The following is an 18,956-nucleotide window of genomic DNA, read 5'->3' as shown; positions in this document are numbered from 1 at the left end:
TTTTTTTTCGCTTTATAATTTTTGGTTAAGTGAATTTAAGAAGAAAAGTTGGGGTAATTTTACGATGATTTGAAAGAAACTTTTACAGTCGAATAAATGTATTAAATAACTGAATTTGAATTCAGTTGGACTTAAATCCTCTCAGGTTACAACATTACATCCAAATTCAGTCAACTTCACATTTGAAGGTGATGTTTTTAAGTCATTTATCATTAATTTTTTACAGTGATGGGGGAAATATCCAGATTATCAACAGAAATAGAAATACTATTACCACACTGTAAAAATACTCTGTTATAATTAACAGTATTTTGTATATTGTATATTTATACAGTATATTGTTATTATGAAGTTTTAAAAGATAAACACTAACTCAAGTGATTAATGGAGAAAATAATCATCCGATCAGCCGACTCCAACAGCAGAAATCTGCTTTTCATTAAAGCTGAGTCACGAACATCTGAAGAGATCAGATACGATCAGATATGACAGCTTCACGCTGGCTTCACGCTGGCTTCACGCTGGCCTCACACGCGAGAGGCGCCGCAAAGCGTGCTGATTTTCCGTGCAGCGCTGCCCGCTTCCTGCCCGAGCTCTGAGGCCGTGAGCCTCGTGGCAGGCTGTTGATCGGCGGCTCTATTTTTTTTCTGTAAGGCGAATCTGGCAGCCACATTTTAACACTTGTTCAGGAAAATATTTTGATCAGCCGGTGATTTTGGGACAATTACGGCGTGTTCACACTGGATGTGAATGTGCTGCAAAGCGAGCTGATTTTTCAGAGCGCTCATGTTAATGTCCAGGTATCGTTGTCATGAAAACAAAAAGCCTCCCGCAGCGCGTGATTATAAAGAAGCGCTGGGATGAAGCTCTCCTCTGCACCTCGCCAGCACTTTTCTGCTGAAGACAAACAGTGTGGACACACGCCCTCAGTTCCTATGACCTGTCCTGCACATCTGTCCCTCAGAGAGTTTAGGAAAAGACTTTTCACCGCAGCTGAAACCAGCGTCAGAGATTTCTCCGGAAAAACATCCTCACTTAAATAAGAGGAGTCGATGTTTTTAGTGTCGCTGAACGCCGCCAGCAGAGGAAGATAAAGATCAACCGTTTACTTACTGCCCCTTTAAACATCCTGGAGTTTAGCACAGTCTGCATTACCACACACACACACACACACACACACACACACACACACACACACAACACACACACACACACACACACACACACACACAGAAGTCCTGTTGACGTAGCAGGCTGTGGAATGACATCGACATGTCGTAAACCCAAAGCGACCCGCGTCACTGACCCGCAGATCTCACAGCAGCAGCTTCAGATAAACTCACAGAAAACACATCCGGCGGCCGAGAGATCCTCCTGCTGCAATCTGACTTTAAATTTAATCTGCAACGAATCAAACTCAGCAGCAGCGTCGCTGCGTGAGATCTCGTCCTCATCCTGAACTATCATCACGTGTCTCGCAGGTCGGAAGCGCGTCGATATTTACGCGTAAATCGAGATGACGCGGGGTTTCATCAGCCTGCAGACGCAGACACGAGGAGCTTCTGTTTTTTTGTTTTGGCACGTGAACAAACTGAATCTCATGTCGAAACAAACTGCTGCAGTCGTTTCACTGAAAAAGTTCAAAAAAGTCCTTCACGTGTGAGACGACTCGAGGCGAGAGAGGAAAGACGTGATGACGCAGATTAGCGTCCCGCAGCGGCAGGTTCGGGACGTGCGCGGAGCTCCACAGAACATCAGTAAAACGTTTAGAAAACAGACACAATTATACCTAAAATATATTAGAGAAAATATTTTTGGCATATTTCTTTTCGAAAGTATACAACAACTCAAACAGCTTCTCTTTATATTATAAATATCTTTCTGCTTAAATACAAATGACGGTTCGGAGTCGCCTCCCTCTCAGTTTAGACTCCAGCGTTTCGGTCCAGAAACACGTCACCTGAAAATAAAACTGCCGCGTCTGTTCATGATATCTGACGCTTTATAAAATCACGACGGGTGAAGCCGGCGACCGTTCTGCCAAATCATCATCTAATTTATCAGTTTTTAAAAAGTTCCCCGCAACTGTTTGGACAACAGAGTTTTAGGGCCACGATCTCTGAAAAAACATCTCAGAAATTTAGAATAAAGTCAGCATTTTTAAGAAAAAAATCCTAAATATTACGAGAATAAAACCCCACGTTCATGGCAAAAATAATATCTTTAATGAGTCATAATTAGAGGAACCACATAATTCTACTTTTTTTCTCAAAATATTATATCCTATAAAACAACAACAAAAAACCCATCATCTTAATTATAATATTAGTCTTTTTAAACTCCTAACTACCTTTTAGATTAAAGTCATAATTTCAAAAATAATAATAATCTTATGAGAATTAAGTCAGAATTTCAAGAAAAGAAAAAGTCAAAATTTTATAATAAAATTGTAGTTTTCAAGAAAAAAACATTTATTTTTTATCAGAATAAAGCCACTTATTAAGTATGACTGAATAATGTAAGTTAAATATTTAGTTTTTTACTCTCTAATACACTTTAGAAGAAAGTCAGAATTTTTTTGATTGAAATATGTTATATTTTGAGAATAAAGGTATAAATATAACAAAAAAAAAGTCATATCACAAATTCGGGGTAAAAAAAATTGACTTTTGAAGAGAAAAGTCTTAGTTTTTTAAGAATAAAGCAAAATCTTGTAATACAGGTTCTTTCTCTAACTAAAAAAATAAAACCTCAAAATATTACAAATATTCTCCTCCAACTATAACTTCATCTTTTAATATTATTACTTTCTAAACTCCCAAAAACATTTTAGAATAAAGCTGTCACTTCTTAAGTGGAAACGTGTGCACTATTGTGAGATCGTACTCCAGTGTCTAAATTTCATGATAAAACTGGAAAGAGAAAACTGTTATTCTCACAAGAATTCAGCCACATCTCAAATACTGCCGCTTAACTTTCAAAATATTACACACACTCTCGTAAAATTATGACCTAATCTTGTAAAATTACTTTTTAAAATCCCAAATATGACTTTAATCTCCTAATATTACATCATTTTTTACCTAAATATCGTAACTTGATTCTCTAAAGCCTTTTTGCTCGCTCACGGTGGCCCCAAAACTCTGTCATCTTTTTTGTCACAAACCAGTGTAAGAATGAAAAAAAATAAAATAAAAATCAAAGATGAAATCACAGAGTTGTGTTTTTATGCCCTTCAGTCGACAGTTTGCGTGTCTCGTGTTTACCTGAAGATATTTTCACTCACATGCCCGAAAACTGATTTACAAAACACGTCGTTGATGTTTGAAATCACCTGGAAGCAGCCAAACGCCGGAACACGCCGACCTGCTCGCCGTTAAAGCGACTCCGGACCGCTTTACTTCCCTTAACACCATCGCGCATCCTTAAATCTAATGAAAACACTCCGTTACCGACAGGGATGCCGAACCAGCGCCGAGGCGACGTTTGGCTCCAGGTGTGTGTTTGTTGTGCGCGGCGGTCGGAGGAAGCTCACGTGAGGAGCGCGTGTTTGGAGGACGCCTCGTCCACCAGCGCCTGCACCGTGATGCCCAGCTTCACCAGACCTTTCTCCTCCAGGATGTGGTGAGGGAGACACAGCTTGTCCTGTGAGACAGAGGACAGACAGGGACGTTTAGACACAACGAGACAAAACAACTGACTTAAGTGAAAACCAAACAAAACATTTTGGCAATTTTGTTTTCTTTAAAATTTATGAAGAAAACATTTGGCTAATTAGATTTTTCCACAATTTTTTAAAAGAAAACATTGGGGGGGGGGCTAAGTTTTAATTTTTAGTGGTTTTTAAAGAAAAAAATTTGGTGATAAAAAAAATCAAATTTTAGCAATTTTGTTTTCTTTAAACTTTTAGCGATTTCTGAAGAAAACTTTTGGCAAATTCTTTCTTTCTATAATTTTTTTTGTCAATTTTTTTAGAAAACAATTAGTGATTTCTTTAATTTTTTTGTCGATTTTTAAAGAGCATTTTGGCAATTTTTTTTTATATTTTGGGCAAATTTTGATGAAAATGTTTTGGCAATTTTGTTTTCTCAAAAAAAAAAAAGATTTTTGACAATTGAACACATTTACGCGATAAAAAAAGAGGTAATTTTAAGAGAAAACATCTTGGTAATTTTCTTTTTTAATTTAATTTTTTGAAGAAAACATTTCGGGAACTTTGCTTTCTTTAAAAAGATTGAGCGACTTTTTTAAGCAAACGTGGCAATTTTTCCTTATTCTACATCTTTTGTAGAAAGAAAACATCTTGGCATTTTTTTTCCTTGAAAATTTTTGGTGATCTTTGAAAACGTGTCCTTCAAACCTCCAGCGTGTTTAAAGACACGTTTTCTTCTCATCAAACTGGTTGAGTTTCCTCCCTCTGAGCCTCAGAGTTAAACAACGACTCTGCGAACAGACAGCGTCCCTAAACTGCATTTATTACCTCAGTCTCTAACAGTCAAATATCATACACAAGTCATAAAAATAATCCTCCTCACACTTTAAATCCATTCACATCAGCACAAAGTGAAAAAAAAATCTGTGCAGAAAATGTGGAAACAACAGAAACAGAGTTAAATAATCACATTCACAACAAGAGAAATCAACATTTCAGAAGTCGCTCCTCTTTCACCGGTTCACGTCAAGCATTCAGTGTTTTATATGTCGCACATACGAGGCTTCTCACGTCTAAAATTAAAGGCCGAGTACCACAGACCACGTCTGTTTTCATTCAGCTTCTGTGAATGAATCCAACAGCCAATCAGCTGCTCACATCACCGGCTAAATGATGGTTTTTAACGTCGCGGCGGGCGTCATCCGTCAGCGTGTACCTCCTCTAAACATCCCAAACACAGCGATAATCTAACTCCTCCACATCAAACCCTCCGAGATAAACTCTCTGAAGAGATGAATGTAAATCAGTGCAGCCCTTCAATGTTCCACAGACAGTCACATTGCATATCAGGGTACAGAGGAGCTCAAAAACAGGACAGTAAATCATCAATCAATAAATCATTTACATCTTTCTCAAGTTTCCAACATCAAATAATTTTAAATAACAATTCAAATTCAAATTAAGACCCAAAATTACACCTAAGTGATTCAAATAATCAATCATTATAATAATAATAACTATTATTATTATGGCTTCCGTTTTCTCGTCACACGTTATAGCCGTCACACGTTATAACTGTCACACGTTAGAAAAGTGAAATCCTGTTTGTGCAGCACTGAGCGCTCAGGAATCATGTGCTTTTTATTCAGCTCAGTCCTTCTGAAACAACCACGAAACTCAGCTGCCGTCACCCGAAACGTGTCAGTGTGCGGAGAAATCATCTTTAATTCAAAGTTAAATGTGTGTTTGTGGAGTGAAGAGAAACTCGGAGTGTTCCCTTCATCATTAGACGGGTTTCCATCAGATTTACGCAAATCTTAAGTGATAATTTTAAAATGTCGATAAAACACAATTGCTTGATGACTGTGTTTCCACTGAGTGATGTCATGTGACCTCTCCTCTGGTGATAACATCCCAGTAACCATGGCGATGAATGGTCAAAACATCTGCAGCTTTATTTCTATTGCAGCCACCAAACTAGCCGTCATTATTTCCAATCCAAGGCCATGTAGGCGTGTTATGGAGCCATGATGGAAAGGCGAGCCCCTTATACGTGGGAGCGGCCACGTATGAGGGATTTCTGGGAGATGTAGTCCACGATTTCACAGAGGAATTGTGGATTCAAAACTTTCTCAGAGTTAAAGTGATGCAGTAACAGCTCTTATAGCTCCTGCTGTATCATGAGGGAGCCAGTTCCTGTGACCTCACAGCGTCATGTGACCTCACAGCGTCATGTGACCTCACAGCGTCATGTGACCTCACAGCGTCATGTGACCTAGAAAAGTTTTATTACAGTTTGGACAAATATGGCTTTTTTGAATCGCCTGATATTCCACCTCATGTGAGCATTTTTTTTTTTTTTTGCCATAAATGGACCTTTAAAATTTTTTTTCTAAATTGACGTGTTTCTATTAGGCGTATTTTATATCCGCAATTTCATTTTTTGCAATTTGAGGGTTAATGGAAACCCGCCTAGTGATTTTGTTTTGTCACAGGGGGACGTGCCTATTTTTATTTTATCATTCCTCCAGCTTGGTGTTAATATTCCCGATGCGGATCGAAAACAGTCGATGGCTCCCACAGGTGAATAAAACAAAAATTTCGATCCCAAATGTTTAAATCAGATTATCCTGCTGATCAGCACGTTGATGAGACGTCAGCAACCAGCTGCTCCATCATCCTGCTCCATGTTCACTTTATTGCAAAGACACAAAAACGTTTGTGAGCTGATTTTTCCCAAAAAAAATGGCGACAAGAGAAACTTAAAGAGCAGAAGGAGAGCAGAGAGGGTCAAGCTGACGCTGCATTCAGGTCACACGGGATGAACGAAGAGAAGGTGAGAAGCTGTTTATCGATCGTGAGATATCCGAAATGTCTGAATGGCGTTCTTTGTTTTTAGCTTGTTTTTGTGTTAAACGTTAAAGAGCAATTATTTCCTCAAATTCTGCTGAACTCCCAGCAGTCGCTGAAGGTGCATCTTTGGTCCTTTTGTTGTCACTCAGCTGCTGCAGCCAGGAAACAGTTAATAACTGAGTATTCATATTACAGGGTTCATACACATTTTACCAATACTTTTCAATTACTTTCCCGAATTTTAAAGACCATACATTCTCTGAAACGACCACTGATAATCCTTATCAGTTCTTTTTTTATTAATATAGAATAGCTTTTTAAATAATATCTTATTTAAAAGAGATCATGAATTCAAAACAGAATTAGGACTGAATATTTAAATATAGCTGTGGGTCTGTATTTATGAGAGGGGCAAAAAGGGGGAGGCATGCCAAATCATTTTTTTCTAAAATCTATTTTTGACTTTAAGGCAGGGGCATACAGCTTAAATTGGCTGTTCTTTGTATCTATTTTACTGCAGATTTCTCTTATTTATTTATTTGTGATTTCAAAAGTAAAACATTTTGGTGTTTTGGGGTTTTCTTGAGAGATATTTGGTTACTTTTTAGTGTTCTGGGGGTTTTCAAAACACAAATTTAGACCATTTTATTTTCTTTAATTTTTTTGTGGGGATCTTAAAAGAAAAAAAATTGTCGATTTGCATTTCTTTAAAAATTTTGGGTGATTTTAAAACACGTTTTCTGTTTTAAAAAAATGCACTTTTTTATTTTTATAAAAATCTCCAACACTTACACCATTTTTTACAGCAAGAAACTGTGAAAACAGAAAAAGGCTTTTTTTTCTCTGAAAAATTTAGATATTTTTTTCTTTAAAGGAGTTTTGGTGATTAAAAAACATCATTATTATTATTGAAAAAATTCTGTCTGAGAAGAATAACAAATATTTTTACTATGTAAAACATTTTTTGGGTATAGTTGCTCTTTAACGCTCACATTTCTTGGTGCAGTAAAAATTGATGAGCTGGCAGAAATGCTTGTAGATTAAGTCGTTTTTTTTATCGTAAGCTTTTCCCATGTGACGTTAATGTAGCTAAAAAAAAGAAAAAGGTATAGTAGCGTGAAGAAAAAGGGCGGGGCAGAAAGAGGGCGGGGCTGGCAGGTGACTGACAGGAGGTGGTTGTCACGGTTACGTTAGCTCGCTCCAACTATAGGCCAAGAACAGCAGAACGAGGCAGAGGATGTGAAGCAGGCTCGAGCCAATAATGTCCCAGATCTGCCAGGCGGGGGGCGGGGTTTGAGTGGTGACAGACACCAACGAGGGAGTCCCTGACACTCCAGAGGAGGCGGGGCTCGGAGTCGCCTCTTCCCGTTTCCTGTCTGCAGAGGTCGTATCCAAGGCAACCAGCGCCTGAACTGTGGCGCAAACCGGCTGCAGGCGGCACTGGATGATGTCATACGGCGAACAGAGGAGACACTGGTGCCCCCCCGGGAGGAAGACGAAGGAAACAAGGAAGGAGGGAACGAGAAAGAGCGAGGAAACAAGGAAATAATGGATGAAGGCGATGAGGGCGAGACAGAGGAAATTAGGATGGAACAAAGATGTGAGGAGGAAACAAAAGTGAAGAACGAGGGGAGAAAGAAGTTGCAAAAGTTACGAAAGTTTAAAGAAAAGTTCAAGCAAGAGAGGAGGATGTTTCCAAATAAAGGAACAGCAGAAAAATAAAAAAAGAAAAGGTTGAATATTATCACAAGAAAAACCAAAACAAGATGGTAAGCGGAAGGAAGAGCAGATTGGTTTAATTGAGGGAGAAAAGTGCGGGAAAAAAATAAAGCAAGAAAGGCATGAAATGAATTTATGGGAGGAAAAAAGAGGAGGAGGATGTGATGAAGAGGATGAAACCGTCAGACCAAAGAAATAATAATAACATTAATAATAATAATAGAAAAACAATAAATTAACCAAAAAAATGATGATAAAAACCAATGTAACACATGCGTCAACAACAGAGGAGGAAAAGGAGTTAAAGGAGGAGGAGGAAGAGGAGGTGGTGTGATCCATCCAGAGAGGGCAGGAGAATAAAACAAGGACGGAGGAAAGGGAAAGAGCGAGGGAGTCAGCAAAAGACGAGAAACAAGGCATTAATGAATGAAAGAAATAAAATAACAGGGAGGTGAATAATAATAATAATAAAAAGGTGCAGCAGCAGAGAGGTGAAGTTTACATGAAACACAGAGAGAAAGAAAAAAGGAATATCCTCCAAAGAAAAACCAAAAATCAACACATCAGAAGAGAAGAAGAGAAAGAAGAGTTGATTTTTAGAAGGAAACAATAAAAGAGTGATGCAATGGAGGGAGAAAAGAGAGGAAATTAAAGAAAGAAGAGGAGAAGGAGGTGATGAAGAGGATGAAACCATTTTACCAAAATCAAAAAATGAGCGGCAGTTTGAAGTAAAAACAGAAATATGAAAAATTAAAAGAAAAAGGAAAATAACAGTCGACACAGAGGAGGAAAGAGGAGGAGGAAGAGGAAGAGGAGGAGGAGGAAGACGTGGTGCGATCCAGCCGGAAAGTAAAAAAGAGAAAGAAAAGGCAGGAGGTTAACCAATGGACACAGAGGTCAAAGGTCACAGAGCGTGGTGAGGTGAGGCGGGAGCAGGCAGCGGGGGGATGCTTACTGAGAGGACGGACAGCAGCTCTGACCGGCAGCTGACCGGCAGCTGACCGGCAGCTCTGACCGGCAGCTGACCGGCAGCTGACCGGCAGCTGACCGGCAGCTCTGATCGGCAGCTGACCGGCAGCTGACCGGCAGCTCTGACCGGCAGCTCTGACCGGCAGCTCTGATCGGCAGCTCTGACCGGCAGCTGACCGGCAGCTCTGACCGGCAGCTGACCGGCAGGTCTGACCAGCTCTCCCAGTAAGCAGGCCGTGATGGAGGAGCGAGGAGGTTAATGGGAGCGCCGCAGCAGCACGTTAGCACAGGAAGCTACTGTTAGCACGTTAGCTCGGAGAAGCGTTTTAGCACGTTAGCTTGCAGAAGCGTCGTCAGTAAAAGCATTCAGGCTGCGGGGAGTCAGGAGACAGTCAGCAAGCAGCAGAGATGGAGGTCAAAGGTCAACCAGTCACTTTGGATCAACAGCTCAGAACACAAATTTAAGTCTTTTTTTTTATCTCAAAGAGAAAAACAATTTTTTGTAGAGCGATGGGTCGGGCATTTTTTAGCAGCAGACGAATTGGAAGACAATGAACAACTCTGCATTAAAATGAGGCTCAAACTCACAACCTCAGACACACAGAACAAGTCAGTATCCCAGTGAGCTCCAAGAGAGAAACCAGACGGCCTCACGCTATGACTGAGCCCACCAGCAGGGGGCAGGATATCAGCTGTCTGTGCATGGCAGGCAGATTTCAAACTGCTGCCAAAAACTCACTCATCGAGATTAAACGCTGAGAATCTGCAGACTTCATCTAGACAGCAGAGAGATGTCGATCGTTTGTTTTTACAAAGACTGATTTGCTCCAGAAGAGAAAAATTGATGTTTAAAGACGCCATTTTCCCACCGACTGCAATAGTTTACATGAGGGCAGAATCAAAATAATGTCATTCATTGAAATAAAATTCTGAAATGTTATACACTTAATCTACCATGACAGCAACATGTTGTCATGAACCCTGAATATTTATTTAGCAAAAAATGACAAGTTTATGTTTACATTTTGATTCACTGTTTCTGATAAATCTGTGTCGGAGAGTCTGAAGATGCCCTGTGGTAAATTTTGTGTTAACTGATCAAAAAATCAGGAGATTGGTTTAATTAGTTTGACAGCTTTTGATAAAAACAGTGATTTGATATAACTGTTTATTGCATTTTAGGCGCATTTCATTCTACGTTTGTTGATAACTGTGTGTGTGTTGATGCATGTGTCCTAAATGTAGTCCAGATTGTGTATTTGAGTGTAATCAGTGAATTTGCAGCTCAGCTCCTACAATAAGTCTAAAATACACTGTGGAAACTAAATAGTTACATTCAGGCTGTTCAGGTCAAAAATGCTCCATTGAAACCCATTCAAACTGACATTTTTGTTTACATCCAGCTATCAGTTGTACCAAGTTAGCCGTTAGCTGCCTCCCTATCTAACTCTCAGCAAGACATCGACTGAGTCTATTTGCAAAATATCAAACTATTTCAAAAGAACAATCTTTTATTTTCTAAATTCTGCAGCTGTATTTCCCAGAATCCACCACTCAGAGCGCCAGAACAACACCTGACTGCTACACCTGCAGAGTCACTACGCTCTCCTAAAACACCGGCAGCATCACAGGCACAGAAAAGCAAAATCTGAACTTTTAAATGTGCATTTTCTTCTACACACACACACACACACACACACACACACACACACACACACACACACACACACACACACACACACACACAGCAGCAGCTCTGTGTCAGACTTTGGATGGACTCCGGTCATGATGGAGGAAGCTGGAAGCCACGGGCAGCGATGACAGCGGTGATGATTCAGCGTTAAATGTCGACATTAACGAGTTCGTTTAAAAGCGATGAGAACAAAAAGGAGGCTGTTCGAACGTTAAAGCAGAGCTGGGAGAAAACTGAGAGTCTGGAGTTTTCTTTCAGAGACAGAAATACAATTTGAGCAGCAGCAGACGGTTATTCAACTGTTGCATTTCAGCAGTTCTTCACTTTCGATTCTTTAGATTTTAAATCACGTCTCCGAGCTTCTTTTAAAAGTCCGCCTGAAAACTGTCCGAAAATGGACGCCAGAATAAAATCAGCGTTGATTTCAGGAGAATCGAATGACAAAAAGCTTGAGAGCGTCTGCTGTCGAAAACACGGAACCATCAGCTTTGCTCCCAGATCTGGTTCACAGTTCGGCGTCGTCATCGGCGTCCTGCAAAAATCCTGTTTGTCATTTTCGCCTCACTCACAGACGTAAATCATCTGTTTCTGTAGCTGCGTGAATTCTTGTCATTAAATTTTGTGTTTCGTCTGACCCAAAAATGTTTGCAGGACACCTTCACAGCTGCTTTTATATTTCATGTTCATCAAATCAGTAATCAGTCAAAGGAAGCGGAAACATGGTGATGAGGAAGTTCACTGCTGGATTTCGGGGGAAGTTTCTCTGATGGACTGGGGGGGGGGGGGGGGGTCCCTCAGCAGTTTCTTTATCAGTCATGCTGGTTTTGCTGCAGAAGCATCCTCAGGAAGTCGCACTGAGTCATAAAATATGCCAGCGTGTCTGTGCACTCTGATTTAAAAGAGTTATGACTGAGAAGGAGTGAAATATTTGATGCAAACGGACTAATTATCTTCCTTTTGGATCCCAAATTCAGCCGTCCCCTGAGGAGGACGGCTCAGGCTGAAAACCTCAGCTGCAAAAGAGTTCAGGGAAATCTTCAGCTATAATTCAATCAAAAATCCAAAATTGTAAAGAATTTGTTTTTTAAAATTCTTCAGGTTTTGGTGTCACATCAGAATATTTACGTGAGAGTTTTTGGAAGAACTGACCCCCAGTTCAGAGAGACGAGCGCCGGGGTCGGGGGGTTAATGTGTGAATGTCTTACCTCCGGGACGCCGATCTTTCTGCAGGCGTCCAGGAAGTTCTCCACATTTCTCCGACACTTGGCCATGCTGAGTTTGGGCTGAAAGTCACACAAACATTTAATACAGTCAGAACTTTATTTCTTTTCTTCTGTGGACAAAACATTTTCGGAGAGACTTGACTCTCCGAAGAACTGAGATCAGAAATACAAACAGAAGCTCTGGACCAGTGATACTCAACCTACGGCCCGCAGGCCAAATCTGGCCCCTGATAGGGTGCCGTTTGGCCCCCAAACCATTTAATAATTCACATTGAAAATTAAATAATTCACACTGGGAATTGTTTTTGTACTTTTAGTTTCCATAAGGAGCCAGAGTGCTTAAAACAGCATCAACACAGATCCTGACAGACGTCCAAAAATCCAAGAAATACTGTATACTAAAATTAAAGAAATCCTGGACACATGAATGGGGCTGCTGTGGCCCCTGAACAGAGCGGGTTGAGCCTCTCAGATTTTATGCACTTCAGTTTCAGAGTATCATGATAAGCTGAGGGGTCAGAGGTCACGGCACAGACGTACCACTGCAGGCGAGGGGACGTGGATGCTGCCGACAGAGCGCGGGCGAATGTGATTGGCCAGGTGGCAGAGCACGACGCCGTCCATCAGAGACGACCCGAGGTCTTCGGGAAGGACGACCTTCAGCCGGCTCTCGATGCTCTGAGGAGGAAACGACAGAAACAATTATTTTTTTAAACATTTTTGATTTTTTGTTTTTTTTGGGCAATTTCTTTTTTAAATTTCATTTAAAAGTTTTGGTGATTTGGGTTTTTTAATCTTTATTTCTTTTAAAATTTTTGGTGAGTTTTAAAGAAAACATGCCTTCCAAACTACAGGCCTGCCAAAATAAAAATAGCCAAAATAACACCCTTCATCATAGCCAGAAACTAAAAACTTAGCAAATCGAAATTATCGTTGGATTGTCAAATTTATTTTATCGCCGATTTTTAAAAAAAATGCCCGTGGGTTTGGAAGGAAAGTTTTCTTTAAAACTTTCTGGCAATTTGTTTTTCTTCAAATATTTTGGTGATTTTTTTTTTTTTTTTGTCAGTTAAGAAAAAAAAAATCTTGAATTTCTTTTTCTTTTAAATTTTTGGTGATTTTTCTAAAAAAAAAAAGAAAAGGTGATTTTGTTTTCTTTTAAATATTTACACCATTTATCACAGCAAGTCCCTTGACTACTGTCATTTCTTAAACTAAATATATATATGCTTAAATTTGGGACTATTTATCGAAGATTTGGGGCTGAAGCCTCAGACGCTCAGGCCTTTATGACGCCACCGATAAAGAAACGTGAGGAAAGTGTGTCTCACGTCTCTCAGCTGCTCCATGAGCTCCAGCTCCTCTCGCAGCTGCTCCATCTTCCTCCTCATGGTGAACTGAGGATCCACAGACTCCAGACTCTTGTGGCTGCGCAGGAAAACTGCAGCAAAAAAGGAGGAGAAGAAGAAGAGAGGCAGCGTTAGACCGAGACGGCAGCGACGCGTTTACACATCAACACGTTAACATGGAGCCACAACACCGTTTAAGACGAATCTGTGATTCTCCGACATCTGAGGAGAGAAAAAAAACGACTAAAAAATCCCAAAAGTTCCCGTCAGAGAAGAGCCGCTGAAATAACACAAACCTCGCTTCATCATTTTATATCAATTCTCTTATTATTAGTTTATTTTATATTAATTCACTTATTTGTATCTTATTTTGTATCAATTCTCTTATTTTTATTCTATTTTATATCAGTTCTCTTATTTTTATTTTATTTTATATCAGTTCTCTTATTTTTATTTTATTCTATATCAGTTCTCTTATTTTTATTGGCATTTGAATTTTTCTGTGACTTTTATATCTTTTTTATCTTTTAGTTGTCTAATCTTGTCTTTTTTTGTGTTGTGCATTTTTTTTTATTGTGAAGCGGCTTTTAATCCCTCGTATGAAAAGTGCTCTATATTTTTATTAATAAGCTTCAGTATTATCAGGGTGACTCGCTGTTCAGCATCTTTGGGAAACAAACCATTTAAACTAAATGTCGAAATATATCACACAGATTTCCAGCACTTTTTAGGTGATTTTTGTCTGGTTTTTTTGCTTTATCTTTGATGCTCTTTTTGAGGTAATTTTCTGCTAACGTGTGTGTTACTGAGAGGACCCCCTGATGGTTTAGAGGAGCTTTACTGGGTCGAGAGCTGCAGCTGGATGCAGAACTACAGAACATGCAAGTGACTTCCTGTTGGTCCACATCTGCACTCAGCGACACAGAAAATAATAATAATAAAAATAAAACCCTTTCAGCCATAAAAGATGCAGCAAACTTACGTAAGCTCGACATTCACACGCACTCATGCAGCTCAGTGCACTTCAGCTCCGGCTTTGTTAGCGGAGCGCTCATGTGGACGAAGTTCATCGCTCCGACACAAAAACTTCAACTGACCGAGCGACTTCATTAAAAACCTCTGTGAGGAGATTCTGATGGCAAGATTTAAAAAAAACATAAAAATAAAACTTTTTTCACATTACAGTGTAAAAAATATACATAAAATAAAAAACTACAAGTAAGTCCAGCGAAAAAAATCCTCAAAACATTTTCAAAAAAATGCTGTTTTATTACTTGAACCAATGCATTCTACTTTTATTACAAAACTGTTATATGTCTTAAATTAAGTAATTATTAAAAGTTAAAAATTAAAGGTTTGTCTTTATTGCCATCGCGTCATTTTACATTTAACTTATAAAAAAACAAGACAGGACAGAGTTTAATGTATAAATAAGGATCTTTGAAACGACTTAAATAAAAAATGCTGCATTTTATTTAATCTAAAGCATTCTATTTAAATTAATTAATATACATACATATATATATTAATTAGTATTTAGTAGGTTTTGAATTTTAAATTTATGTTTTAAATCTTATTTTACTAAAGCTAAGTTTTTCGACATTTTTTAAAATCATGGTTTTACTATTACTCATTTATACCCGACAGTAATATTTATTCACTGTAAATAATAATTTTCTCATTATTATATCTTATTTTTACATGAAATGCCATGCTGTTTTAAATGTTCAGTCAAGCACCTTTGTTTTTCACAACTAAAACACACACACGCACACACACACGCACACACACACACACACACACACACACACACACACAGCTGAAGGGTGAGTCATTCACCTCCTCAGCGTCCTGTTTTCATAAATCTCATTTTTTACAGTTAAATGAAGCTGCAGAGTTTTTGTAATCCCTCTGAATGAGCACATGAGGGCGCTACAGCGTCTCTACGGAGGATTTCTCTCCTGTTTTCAGGAGCAAAACAAGTCTGCAGGCTGTGGCTGTTTTAACTAATAATCATCACAGCCAGACACCCTGCAAATATTTAATATTACCTAAAGTCAAAGGTTTCAGCAGATACGCACTAAAATTCATTTCCTTCTAGTCGGAATTAACTCTTCGAAACCTGAGCAAATTGGCTGATTTTTTTCCCCCAAAAACATGGGAAGAGGGCGAAAAGCAACTGAAAAAGAAATGCCCCCAAAATTAGCAAGAAAATAGTAAAAAATTGAAGAAAAAAAACCCTAAAAATAATCATTTAAAAAAAAAATAACAAAAAATAACAAAACAAGTAAATGACCTTCAGAAAGTGTCAAAAAACGTTTTTTTTTCTTGTAATATAATTTCAAATGTATAATTATGATTATAAGAATTATAAATCTATTTTTCTGGATATTTTTCCTAATTTATTTGATAATATCTAATAATACCTCCCAGCTAGTATTCACAACATTTCTTCATCAGCTCTAATTATTCTTATTATTTTTTTGCAGTTTGGGGAACATTTCTTTCCAAGTTGCTCATTATGTTTTTTTCATGTTTTTTCTCAGGTTTCGGAGGTTTAAATGCTGATAAACTCTAGCTGTTTGGAAGAGGAGGTAAAAAGAAGAAATAATGAGCTATAAGTGGAGGTTCGGGGGAAATAAACTGCAGTGTGTTGGTGAGAAATGTAATTGTGACCCAGCAGCAGAAGCAGAGGTGATGAGGTGCACCTGCAGGTGTTTTTGTTTTTGGGTCAGTGAGATGGAGGTGTGTGATCGTCCTGAACCTTCATCCGAACGCAGAGCAGCGTCGAGGTGTTTGTCTGACATAATCCTGAGTGACGGGCTCCCTCTGTGGCGAACATAATGGAGGACAAATAGTTTTATCTCTCCAGTTTTATCTTCTAGGTCAAGTCATTTTACAAGCTGCTCAATGCCTCCTCCCCCTCATCTTTTCCCTCTTCCTCCTCCTCTTCCTCCTCATCTTTTCCCTCCACCTCCTCCTCCTCCTCCTCCTCTCTAGATGTCTCTCTGCCATCAGTTTGAGCCTGCAGCGTCTCCTTTCTGTCTCCTCCTCTGACGGTTATTAAAAGGCTTTTGGAGGATATTTTTAAAACCCTGCATGTGGGTCTATTTGTCGTCTAATTTTCAGACTATTCCCGGCTCTCTAAATGAAGGAACCTGCTTCACTCACGACACCGATCAGTCAGCGGGAAAAACAAAAAACACATGTCCGGCCTCTCCGTGTCTCCACACAGTCACAAATCACCGCAGTGCAGCAAACAGCAAAGTGGCTTGACTTTTTCAAAAACATGTAAAGAAGTCAGTGAGCAACTTAAGAAGAAACTACGAAAAATTATCAAGAAATTAGTTAGTTACACGCCCCCCCCCCCCTTCAAAAAAAAGTTTCTTTTTTCTCTCTTATAAGCCTCTATGGCTTTTCTGTATCAAACCTGCACAATGTGTTTTGTTTTTACTGTGCAAATAAATATATAAATAAATGTACTATGTTACACTAAACAGTATGAAACAACTGACTGTCTCTAACGACACTCGTTGTTGTTCACGATCCATCGTAGGAGGGGAACGCTGGCGATAATCGAGCTGATGTTGTGATATAAAAAGAATACATGAAAGAATAAACGAGTTCAAAACGGCATTAATCTTCTCTGACAGCAGGAACGACAGCGAACATTAACTCATGACTTCCTGATTTCATTAAGAGCCTGTTTACAAGAGCGACAATCAGATAATATAATAAACTACTGTTACCACACACACACGCACGCACGCACGCACACACGCACGCACATGCACACACACACACACACACGCACGCACATGCACACACGCACGCACGCACATGCACACACACACACACACGCACGCACGCACACACACGCACGCACGCACGCACACACACGCACGCACGCACACACGCACGCACATGCGCACACGCACGCACACACAAACACACGCACACACACACAAACGCAGGGTGTTGATCGGCTGCTAATGAGGTCAGGAGCAGTCATGATGTTCGGCGTGTCAGTTGGCAGTGATGTCATCGTCCCCGAGGCCTGAACCCATTAAAGTCCATTAGTCATCACACTAACACACACACACACACCACACACACACACACACACACACACACACACACAGCTCATCGTGCACAAACGTTGTCTGTTTTCCTCACAGCGACAGTAAACTCTTACATCTCGTGTCATCCGTTTTTTTTTCTGCACTTTATCAACTTTTTCTCCATGTTTTTGCTGTTGAAAAGTTGTTGACTGAGTTTGTATTTGATTGTTTTCCGGTTTTCTTTTATTTGCCGCTTGTGAAGCACTTTGTGACGGCAGCTTTGAAAGGTGTAACATCAGAGTTTCTCACACGTTCATTTATTTCTGACGGCCTGCCATGATTTAAACATGTGCAGCCACATGTAGATTTTATATTTTTGGAGCTGTACCACTCATTAGGAGCGCTGCTGAAATATATATCGGAGCGCAGAGCATACTCTGGGCACAGAGGGAGCAGCAGAACATCATGCTGGATCTAAAAGTTTGCTTTCACTCACCGCTCCCCTCCCACAGTCCCTACAAAAAGGGATTCAACAGTCATTCAGCACAATTTATTTGATTTTTTTGTCTAATGGCATAAACAAGGGTAGAACAGAAATGAGAAACATCTGTTTTTTGGCTTTTTGGCGATTTTTTGTTTTTTTCACTCTGCATTTGAGATTCTCCTGCCTTGATGTCCATCGTGCCAAGTTTGAAAAACTTTTTGCATAACAATACAACAAGCCTCGTATGCACTGCATTGTAATAACACTTATCCCAGATGCATTTGGTAAATTATTTAAAAAAAAACCAAATGTGACCAATTATTTTGAGATTTCACAATGCAACATCAGGGGGAAAAACAAAACATATAAAATCCTTGCCATGTATTAGGATTTTTAGGACTTTTAGAAGTTTGATTTAAGACATTTTAATACGAATTATTGCCCTATTTTTAGATAAATTAAATAAATGCCCTTTAAGACTTTTTAAGGATCTGAAGTGCTTCTCACATCCGTCAATTTGATCTGATCAGCTCTGAATGAAACTGCCTCTTGTTTCTGTGCAGAGCTTCGAACTTTGTTTTTTTCTTAGATTTATTCTTCATGCTGCAGCTTTGGCTGTTCCTGTCACATTTGTTTTATTCTAAGTTGCACATATATATAATTATATTTACATATATATATATATATATATAGCACATCATGTCTTACGTTTTTATAATGTGGGACTAAAATCTGCAAACTATGTCAAAGCATTAAGGACTCAAGTTAAGCTCAGGCACTGAAGTCTGTTAATTCACTGGCGCTGCACACGCTGCGATGACGGCCGACTGTGTGCAGAGCCGTTATGAGGCGCTGCAGGTACGTTTGATTCACATGTTAACAATGAAAATGCTGCGTGAAAATGAAGCCCAGATTTAACGTGTTGTGGTCTTAGAGGGAACTAAAGAGTCTCT

General features: G+C 39.3%; 1 protein-coding gene across 1 annotated transcript in view; it reads right to left on the bottom strand.

Moving 5' to 3' along the window:
• Positions 1-7,476: 7,476 nt before the first annotated feature.
• The window catches only part of lrch1 (leucine-rich repeats and calponin homology (CH) domain containing 1), an 80,019-nt gene continuing 68,539 nt past the window's right edge, over positions 7,477-18,956 (bottom strand). The window contains 4 exon segments of the mRNA XM_042494129.1: positions 7,477-7,978; positions 12,092-12,169; positions 12,650-12,787; positions 13,441-13,550. Of these exon segments, the coding sequence (XP_042350063.1) occupies positions 7,691-7,978; positions 12,092-12,169; positions 12,650-12,787; positions 13,441-13,550 (614 nt within the window). The 3' untranslated portion in view covers positions 7,477-7,690.

The sequence above is a fragment of the Plectropomus leopardus genome, chromosome 10 (genome assembly GCF_008729295.1).
Source record: "Plectropomus leopardus isolate mb chromosome 10, YSFRI_Pleo_2.0, whole genome shotgun sequence".
NCBI lineage: Eukaryota > Metazoa > Chordata > Actinopteri > Perciformes > Serranidae > Plectropomus > Plectropomus leopardus.
This window is presented reverse-complemented; position numbering and strand designations above follow the sequence as displayed.